Below are 11,266 nucleotides of genomic sequence, written 5' to 3'. Positions count from 1 at the left end.
AGTCCGGCTCGGATCGTGTTATAAGCACTGCTCAACTCCCTTGTGGGCGGTGAACAATGGTGAACGGATGGGATTCCAGCATCTTAGCCAACAGGAAAATAATATGGTACGTACTGGCCGTATTCATGCATATATAAACAAAAAAGGAAATATATTACCAAGTTAATACTATACAAAAGGATTAGGGACGTGCGCACGGGACGTAATCGAATGCTATTGAATGAGTTCATCAGGGAAGTGTTGCTTGAGTGAGGGTGAGCGACGGTGTAATGATACTGGTTTTGAATTAGATTCCAGGTAGGCCATCGCGTACGTGATGACACCGCTATTACTACGATTTAATGGCCAAGACACAGCGTGAGGTGGAGTACAGGTGATGCACCAGTTATCTGCAGATGATGCTGTTCTAATGGCCGAGTTAGGGGAACTGGATTGAAATCGTGTTGGTGGAGGAGGATGAAAGTAAACGAGAGTAGGTATGACCCACCTGACGAAGGAAGGACCTATTTGATGTAAACAGAGCCCACCTGACGTAGGAAGGACCCACCTGACGTAGATCGGCCCACCTGACGCAGGGAGAACCCACCTGAGATAGCCAGGACCCACCTGACGGGGACGGTGGCGCAGGGGTCTCTCGGGTGCTCATGGGGGATGGCGTCCAGGATGGTGGAGTAGCCGCCTTCGGAGTCGCTCAGCTCAGCTGCCAGGGAGGCCAGCACGCCCCCACGTAGACTCCGATCTCCCTCCTGTGACACAAGACTCTGAAGGATCACATAATCTCGTAAAACGACCTCTGGAAGATAAAGGTTTATCAGTACGTCTGCCAAGTGACACAAGTAACCAGCACAGGTTCCCCACCGACGAAAGTGACCAGGTCGACTTTCGGGGTCACAGTTACTGTCATCCTGTCTGTAAGGTAAGTGGAACTGACTAACTGGAGACCAGAGTTATTATTTAGCATATTTACCAAATGACAGAACGAACCTGCGACTCTCGGATCAAAGAAAGAAATTAGTATGTCATTTTGGGGAGTAAACTATAGTATGTTTGTCTTAATAACTGAAGAGGAAGCTGAGGACCTGCTTGGGAAAGGGAGGCGAGGACCTACCTGCAGGAGAGAAATAAGGACCCACCTGAGGAAGGAAGGTGAGAACATACCCTAAGGAGGGAGGTGAGGATCTACTTGAAAAATGAAGATGAGGAAGCACCTGAAGAAGGAAGGTGAGACATAACTTGAAGGAGGGGGAGAACCTACCTGAAGGAGGGAGGTGAGGACCTACCTAAAATAAGAAGGTGAGGACCTGTCTGAAGGAAGTAGGTGACGACCCACCTGACAGAGGGAAGCGTCTACCAGAAGTTCAGGACTGGCCTGAGGAACGGAGATGAGGACCTACCTGAAGAAGAGGGTCGCTAGTGATGGGATCAGTATTGGAGGGCAAGGTGAACACTGTCCTCTGTTCCCCGCGACGCTTGCCGCTGGAGCTCTGGGTCGCCTCCTGGTAGGTCGGCAGCGCGTTCGGGTTACACAGCTGGTGAGACAGACGACATGTCTTAGGGTCTACTATTCTACGACACCTCATCGTAACGCAACAATAGAAACAATGGACCCCGAGCTACAGTCTCAACCTATATTGTGAACTTGTGGACGTCAATTTGAGAGGGAGACCTTCTCTCTATGTCTGAACCCAAGGCTGACCTGTTCGTAGGAGGGAGGAGGTGAGTGGAGGCAGGGCGGGACGGCATCGCTGGAGGCGAGGTGCGTCAGGGCAAGGTTGTGGACCCGAGGACCACGCTGGTCGCTGCTACCACCTCCTGACATCCGGAAACCCGAGCTCAGCAGATGATCCGGGGTGCTGGACGATGACGGAGGAAGGAAAGCCTTTGTTTAGTAGACAGAGGTAGCAGCTGAGGCTCAGTCATCACCATAACTTCATCCTCATTCTACATTTAGACTTCGTCTGTATCATATGAGTACAAGGGGCAGTGTCTGGGTACCTTACCTGGTAGTCTCGGGTATCCTTGCTCCTGGCGGGGCCGGCGACGGGTGCTGGTACCAAGCAGCCGCCGACGTCGACCTCACTATTCTCGTGGTGGTCGGGGAGTGGCCGCGGGACAGGTACGGCGACAGGGACACGGTAGGGATGGACAGGGAGACGGTCGACACCAGCGAGGAAGACGGCGCGGACGTGCACACCGAGGCCACGACGGAGGTGGCGCATAGTGACGGAGAGGCGCAAGACTGGCCCGACGACAAGGAGGACGCCAGCGATGGGGTCGGGGAGCCCCTGAGCCACCCGACGGACGTCGTGACAGGGACGTGACGCGAGATGGTGACGGTCGGGGTCGCGTCGGGGCTCACCCGCCTCAGGGAGACGGGCGAGAGGCCGTAGGTCCTGTCGCAGGAGGAGGACACGGAGTGCTCCGACCCCGGGGAAGGCTGGGGGAAGAGCGTCGTCCGGATGGTCGGGGATGCGACGGGCGGGAGGCAGTGAGGGGCGCCGGCCTGCGGCACCAGCCTCACCTCCAGGGCGTTGGTGCTGGTGCAGGTGGCGCCCGCCGCGGACACGGCGGCGGGGTCGCTGCAGGTCGGGGAGTGCAGCTCGGCGGAGGAGAGGGAGTCAGTCGAGCGGAGCTGCCCGCCGAGACCCGCGATCTCCGAGGACACGGAGGAGGAGGAGGAGGAGGAGTAGCAGGGGGTCGGGGTGGCGGCGCTGGAGAGGGAGGCCCTGGAGGAGGTCTTGATGGAGAAGTGGCTCTCTGTGGGCGGGATCCCCCGACCCAACACCCCGGGATCCTCGTCCGCCGGCATCCTGTAGGGCGCGTCAACCGTACTTAGAGATAAGGACATGATAAGGGCTAACAAGACCCACGTACCTACTTCATGACCTGATGAGGGCCTACATGACCCACGTACCTACAACATGACCTGATAAGGACCTACATAACACAGGTACCTACAACATGACCTAATAATGACCCACATAACACACGTACCTACAACATGACCTAATAATGACCCACATAACACACGTACCTACAACATGACCTGATAAGGACCTACATAACACACGTACCTACAACATGACCTAATAATGACCCACATAACACACGTACCTACAACATGATCTAATAAGGACCCACATAACACACGTACCTACAACATACTTGACCTAAAGAACACATGCACCAAGAATCTCCTTGAACAGGAAAAAAAAAATATATATATATAGTTCACACAGTAAAGATCTGAGGCAGTCTATGTAAAAACTAGACCCATCAACATTCCCGCTTGTCTCCCCCTCCTCCCCTCACCATCACCCGCTATCATGTTCACTCCTGAAGGAAGACACAAGCCAAACCCATCTTCACTACACCTTCGATAATCTACTTTCGTTCTAGGGGGCGGCTATCTTCACTATACCCTCATCTTCGTGTACCATCATTGGCCTAGGATTAAAAAGGCCCGTCCACCAATACACCCTCATCTTCACTACAGTCATGTTCACCACACTGTCATCTTCACTACACCCTTGATAATCTACCTTCGCTTTAGGGGGCAGCCATCTTCACTATACCCTCATCTTCGTGTACATCAATGGCCTAGGATTAATTAAAAGGCCCGTCCACCAATACACCCTCATCTTCACTACAGTCATGTTCACCACACTGTCATCTTCACTACAGTCCCTCAACAGCAACTGGTTTTCATTGACGGTGCATTAAACCTAACCCCTCACAGGTCAGAGCAAACGTGTCATCGCTAGGAAAGAACACACAAAAAAAAACCATAATGCACTGATGGTGGTCAATAAGGATGATGTGGGAGGAGGAAGATAAAGACAGGAGGCAAAACACACCAATTTGTTCGCCTTGGAGGGAAAAGAAGGCATGATTAATAGTGGGATTAGGGAGCCATGGTGGCCATGTCTGTCTGTCTGTCTGTGAAGGGTGTATATGTGTGTGTGTGTGTGTGTGTGTGTGGAAGGGAATCTGTCCCTCACACACACACACACACACACACACACACACACACGTAACATAAACACCTACATATCAACACACCCTCCCCCCTCAACACATAGACGTAATGAAGATATACACACATTCCCAACATATATATAAAAAAGGACAATAAATCCAAGTGACCATGATAAAAAGGGACAATAAATCCACGTGAACATGACAAAAAGGGACAATAAATCCAGGCGAACAGGAAGGACTTCCCTTTCCCTAAGGAAGGACCCTCCTAACCTAAGGCAGGACCCTCCTAACCTAAGGCAGGACCCTCCTAACCTAAGGCAGGACCCTCCTAACCTACACTGGTACAGTAGGCGAGGGTCCTGCCTGCTCCCCGTGGGTCATGTCACCAGACATCCTCCTGTAGTGTCCCATGGCCTTTAAGGTCCAGTTTCTTCCACTCAACCTGGGCTGTAGGAACCTTGAGGAAGGTCCTGCCGGGGTAACACCAAGGACTCCTGCTTAGAAATGGGTCCTGTACTTCCGTCCAGTCTTCTACCAGTCTGGTACATGACCTGCCCATTCTTCTACCGGTCTGGTACATGACCTGACCATTCTTCTACCAGTCTGGTACATGACCTGCTCATTCTTCTACCAGTCTGGTACATGACCTGACCATTCTTCTACCAGTCTGGTACATGACCTGCCCATTCTTCTACCAGTCTGGTACATGACCTGCCCATTCTTCTACCAGTCTGGTACATGACCTGCCCATTCTTCTACCAGTCTGGTACATAATGACCTGCCCATTCTTATACCAGTCTGGTACATGACCTGCCCATTCTTATACCAGTCTGGTACATGACCTGCCCATTCTTCTACCAGTCTGGTACATGACCTGCCCATTCTTATACCAGTCTGGTACATAATGACCTGCCCATTCTTATACCAGTCTGGTACATGACCTGCCCATTCTTCTACCAGTCTGGTGCATGACCTGCCCATTCTTCTACCAGTCTGGTACACAACCCACCCAGCCTACCAGTCTGGTTTATAATCCATACCCCCCACCCCCCCTCCTCACTACCTTCGGCAGCCTACCAGCCAAGTACATGAAAACATAAACATACCATCTGATCCCACATGACAGCAGAAGTCGACTGTCTACAACACATCGTCCAGTATCAACCCCCCACCACTGACCAACACATACCCATCAAAAATCATAAATTTCTTTTTTTTCTTACCCAGTGTGCAAAGATCACTTTACAACCTTGAGGTACAACTCCCTCTCTGACTTTCTATTCTAATAGTCATACTCCTTTTTTTTTTCTCTCCTAACTTTAACATTATACCTCCATTACGAAGAGCGAGGCCTTGGCACAGTCGCCATTGCCTTGCATCTATCTATCTATCTATCTATCTATCTATCTATTTATCCCCTAACGCACATAGGGAGGGAGGGAGGGAGGGGGAAGACTTCAAGTACATCTCTCAGAGAAATCCAGTCAATATAGATGTCAGAACTATGTTTTATATCCTATAGCTGGTGACTATATAGACGTCAAAACTATGTTTTATATCCTATAGCTGGTGACTATATAGACGTCAAAACTATGTTTTATATCCTATAGCTGGTGACTATATAGATGTCAAAACTATGTTTTATATCCTATAGCTGGTGATTATATAGATGTCAAAACTATGTTTTATATCCTATAGCTAGTGACTATATAGATGTCAAAACTATGTTTTATATCCTATAGCTGGTGATTATATAGATGTCAGAACTATGTTTTATATCCTATAGCTAGTGACTATATAGATGTCAGAACTATGTTTTATATCCTATAGCTGGTGATTATATAGATGTCAGAACTATGTTTTATATCCTATAGCTAGTGACTATATAGATGTCAAAACTATGTTTTATATCCTATAGCTGGTGATTATATAGATGTCAGAACTATGTTTTATATCCTATAGCTAGTGACTATATAGATGTCAAAACTATGTTTTATATCCTATAGCTGGTGATTATATAGATGTCAGAACTATGTTTTATATCCTATAGCTGGTGACTATATACAAGAAAGTCACGTATAGTGAACTGCTCTCACTGAGCCAATGTGGAACAGGTTGGTGTGATATATAGCATATATTGGAAGTCTACTGCTAGAGATGGCGATATATCGTATATGTAATTAGTCCACTGCTATAAGATGCCTTGTATCGTATAGGACTAGAAGGCGACTATAAGGGGAGGGAGCGGAGGAGGGGGGGCTGGAAATCCTCCCCTTCCGTTTTTTACTTTTCCAAAAGAAGGAACAGAGAAGGGGGCCAAGTGAGGATATTCCCTCAAAGGCTCACTCCTCTGTTCTTGACGCTACATCGCTAATGCGGGGAATGGCGACTAAAAGGGGAGGGAGCGGGTGGCTGGAGATCCTCCCCTCTCGTTTTTTTTCTTTTTTTCAATTTTCCAAAAGAAGGAACAGAGAAGGGGACCAAGTGAGGATATTCCCTCTAAGGCTCAGTCCTCTGTTCTTGACGCTACCTCGCTAATGCGGGAAATGGCGAACAGTATGAAAGAGAGAATATGTGTGTGTGTGTGTGTGTGTGTGTGTGTGCCCATGTTATTTACGAATCTAATGAAACACTCGCTACTGAGAGGGATTATGAAGATCAGGGAATATCATAATACAAATATCGGTGAGACATTTTTGTTTAACTCGACAGTCGTGTGGCATTACCAGAACCTCGCCCCCCCCCCTCCCCCCCTCCCCCCTTACCCCACCCCCACACCCTTCCCCCCCTTACCCCACCCCCACACCCCACACCCCCTTCTCCCCCACAGGTACGCAAATTCATCTAATTTTCAATATCATTTGAAAAACATGGTTTTCGTCCTACTGTTGTGGTGGTGTGTAGCAGCCTTCTGTGCGTTCAAGTGTGCGTTTAAAGAAAGAGAGAAAAAAATATATATATATATATATAACAATTTTCATCGTTTATATAAAGGTTATGGACGTATTCTTTTGCAATAAATCTTCATAATTCCAAACTACGGATAGTTATGACTAAGTTTTTTTTATCATGGTTTTAAGTGAAAATATTGGAAAAATCCTTTTCGAATGTATGTAGATCACCATGTATGTGTGTGTGTGTCTGTGGGTGGGTGTGTGTGTGTGTGTGTGTGTGTGTGTGTGTGAATGTGTGTGTGTGTGTGTGTGTGTGTGTGTGTGTGTGTGTGTGTGTGTGTGTGTGGTCAGAAGAGAGAGAGAGAGAGAGAGAGAGAGAGAGAGAGAGAGAGAGAGAGAGAGAGAGAGAGAGAGAGAGAGAGAGAGAGAGAGAGAGAGAGAGAGAGATGTGCAGACGATAACATTTTGACTACTTCTACGCGTTCTTCTAGTCTTCATAACTCACTCCACGACCCAGTTATCAAACCTCGCTTTTCATAACAAAATCTTACACCACTCAAGTTCCGAAGGCGCGCACGGGATAGAGTGAATTGGAACGATGTGGTAGGCTGCGGGCGACGTGGTGCGTCAATGGACTGAACCAGGGCATATGAAGCGTCTGGGGTAAACCATGGAAAGGTCTTTGGGACCTGGATGTAGATCCCTATTATCTATCCATCTATCTATCTATCTATCTACCTATATATATATATATATATATATATATATATATATATATATATATATATATATATATATATATATATATATATATATATATATATATATATATATATATATATATATATATATTGTCCCTGGGGATAGGGGATTAAGAATACTTCCCACGTATTCCCTGCGTGTCGTAGAAGGCGACTAAAAGGGGAGGGAGCGGGGGGCTGGAAATCCTCCCCTCTCTTTTTTTTTTTCTTTTTTTTCCAAAAGAAGGAACAGAGGGGGCCAGGTGAGGATATTCCAAAAAAGGCCCAGTCCTCTGTTCTTAACGCTACCTCGCTAACGCGGGAAATGGCGAATAGTGTAAAGGAAAAAAAAAAAAAAAAAAAAAAATATATATATATATATATATATATATATATATATATATATATATATATATATATATATATATATATATATATATATGATGAACAGCTGGATTGACTGTGGATCTCCTGCTATGCGCTCGGCCCCGTGAATACATTACTGTCAACACCGCTAACACACTGGTCCATATCTGGATGAAAATAAATTCTAATGGATCATAAAATTCAAATCTGTCAGGTACTCTTTTGCAAACCTGATTTACAGCTGTAACCAGAAACTTCTGAACAGCCATGTTTTTGTTTGTGGGAGACCTGTCCCTGTGAGAATTGTGATTTGTATATGGGAGACTAGTGCCTGTGAAATTTGTGAATTGTTTGTGGGAGACCTGACCCCTGTGAGAATGTGTGAATTGTATGTGGGAGACCTGTGCCTGTGAAAATTGCAATCTGTATGCGAGATTTTTTTTTTTCCCCTGTGAAAATTGTGATTTTCGAAGACTGATAGAATCTAACTCTAAAGTGAATATATTGCACAAGTGTTACATGTGAATCTTCTATATCTACATGGCTATCGAAGAACTCCGTGTTCTTCTATATCTACATATCTATCGAAGAACTCCGTGTTCTTCTACATCTACATATCTATCGAAGAACTCCGTGTTCTTCTATATCTACATATCTATCGAAGAACTCCGTGTTCTTCTATATCTACATATCTATCGAAGAACTCCGTGTTCTTCTATATCTACATATCTATCGAAGAACTCCGTGTTCTTCTACATCTACATATCTATCGAAGAAATCGTGTTCTTCTACATCTACATATCTATCGAAGAACTCGTGTTCTTCTATATCTACATATCTATCGAAGAACTCGTGTTCTTCTATATCTACATATCTATCGAAGAACTCGTGTTCTTCTATATCTACATATCTATCGAAGAACTCGTGTTCACAAACCCTGTTTCGTAATGATGTAGAAGATGGTCAGGTTGTTAAATGAATTGCAGTAATGAAGGAATTCTAAAGAAAGGATTCATTCATTCCCACAAGGCCATTTATCAACGTAGAAAAACAAACATTAGATATTGATCATTTATCCAGTTATCTAACCTATCCAACAACATTCTATAAATGTAATCATTAATATAAAATAAATGTCATCTTTCAAAATAATATAAATATAATCTTTTGTATAATATAATGTAATCTTTTATATAATATAATGTAATCTTATATGATATGATGTAATCTTTTCTTTGATATAAATGTAGTTTTCTCTTATGATTTATGAACCAGAACCTATGTAATAACGTCCCGCCATTGTGTGATAAATTGATTATATAACTCATTTCCTGACAACGGCCGCAAACAATTAAATATAACCAATTTTCTCAGAACGAAATTCACGTTTAAAAAAAAAAGAAAACAGCGAAAGAAAACGAGATTTGAAAGGAGTTGTGCAAATGCATTTTTATGTCGGAAAAGTAAAAAATTTAAACCGTAACAAAATCATTTAAATAAAAAAAAACGCAGAGACATGTTCCTTTATCTATGTATATACAGAATTATGAATGCTAAGTGAGGTCATCAAATTTCGTGCGTCGAAAATGGACTTGGTGTGTGAGAGGGATAATAATAATAATAATAATAATAATAATAATAATAATAATAGTAATAATAATAAATATAATAATGATAATAATAATGATAATAATAATAATAATAATAATAATAATAATAATAATAATAATAATAATAGTAATAATAATAATAATAATAATAATAATAATGATAATAATAATAATAATAATAATAATAATGATAATAATAATAATAATAATAATAATGAAATAACGGTATTCAAAAGCGTTTAAATCAATGATACCCCATATTCTTTTTTTCTCTCTACATTAAACTACCTCACACACAAGTAGGCATGTATTTATAATCTATTGTTTCATCAGTGATAAGAGATGATGGGTTGCAAAGGACGTATATCTTTTCCTGTCCTCTGATATACATAAGATTATTCAAACTACATAGGCGTTTTGTTCGAAAGTGTCTCATGATACGCAATAAACCATTTTTGCCCAGGGAGGGTATTGATTGAGAGGGTGAAGGCATGTACAGAGCATCAGATTGGGGAAGAGCAGTGTGGTTTCAGAAGTGGTAGAGGATGTGTGGATCAGGTGTTTGCTTTGAAGAATGTATGTGAGAAATACTTAGAAAAGCAAATGGATTTGTATGTAGCATTTATGGATCTGGAGAAGGCATATGATAGAGTTGATAGAGATGCTCTGTGGAAGGTATTAAGAATATATGGTGTGGGAGGCAAGTTGTTAGAAGCAGTGAAAAGTTTTTATCGAGGATGTAAGGCATGTGTACGTGTAGGAAGAGAGGAAAGTGATTGGTTCTCAGTGAATGTAGGTTTGCGGCAGGGGTGTGTGATGTCTCCATGGTTGTTTAATTTGTTTATGGATGGGGTTGTTAGGGAGGTGAATGCAAGAGTTTTGGAAAGAGGGGCAAGTATGAAGTCTGTTGGGGATGAGAGAGCTTGGGAAGTGAGTCAGTTGTTGTTCGCTGATGATACAGCGCTGGTGGCTGATTCATGTGAGAAACTGCAGAAGCTGGTGACTGAGTTTGGTAAAGTGTGTGAAAGAAGAAAGTTAAGAGTAAATGTGAATAAGAGCAAGGTTATTAGGTACAGTAGGGTTGAGGGTCAAGTCAATTGGGAGGTGAGTTTGAATGGAGAAAAACTGAAGGAAGTAAAGTGTTTTAGATATCTGGGAGTGGATCTGGCAGCGGATGGAACCATGGAAGCGGAAGTGGATCATAGGATGGGGGAGGGGGCGAAAATTCTGGGAGCCTTGAAGAATGTGTGGAAGTCGAGAACATTATCTCGGAAAGCAAAAATGAGTATGTTTGAAGGAATAGTGGTTCCAACAATGTTGTATGGTTGCGAGGCGTGGGCTATGGATAGAGTGGTGCGCAGGAGGATGGATGTGCTGGAAATGAGATGTTTCAGGACAATGTGTGGTGTGAGGTGGTTTGATCGAGTAAGTAACGTAAGGGTAAGAGAGATGTGTGGAAATAAAAAGAGCGTGGTTGAGAGAGCAGAAGAGGGTGTTTTGAAATGGTTTGGGCACATGGAGAGAATGAGTGAGGAAAGATTGACCAAGAGGATATATGTGTCGGAGGTGGAGGGAACGAGGAGAAGAGGGAGACCAAATTGGAGGTGGAAAGATGGAGTGAAAAAGATTTTGTGTGATCGGGGCCTGAACATGCAGGAGGGTGAAAGGAGGGCAA

At 44.0% G+C, this 11,266-nt stretch overlaps 1 protein-coding gene across 1 annotated transcript in view; it reads right to left on the bottom strand.

Annotated features, from left to right (window-relative positions):
* LOC139756132 (uncharacterized) overlaps positions 1–11,266 on the bottom strand; it is a 40,361-nt gene that overhangs the window by 10,559 nt on the left and 18,536 nt on the right. The window contains exons 2-5 of the mRNA XM_071675236.1: positions 2,001–2,810; positions 1,697–1,853; positions 1,395–1,529; positions 607–746 (exon numbers count right to left, since the gene is read on the bottom strand). Coding sequence (XP_071531337.1) covers positions 607–746; positions 1,395–1,529; positions 1,697–1,853; positions 2,001–2,809 — 1,241 coding nt within the window. The 5' untranslated portion in view covers position 2,810. The remainder of the gene's footprint in view (positions 1–606; positions 747–1,394; positions 1,530–1,696; positions 1,854–2,000; positions 2,811–11,266) is intronic.

The sequence above is a fragment of the Panulirus ornatus genome, chromosome 20, assembly GCF_036320965.1.
Source record: "Panulirus ornatus isolate Po-2019 chromosome 20, ASM3632096v1, whole genome shotgun sequence".
In the NCBI taxonomy this organism is placed as follows: domain Eukaryota; kingdom Metazoa; phylum Arthropoda; class Malacostraca; order Decapoda; family Palinuridae; genus Panulirus; species Panulirus ornatus.
This window is presented reverse-complemented; position numbering and strand designations above follow the sequence as displayed.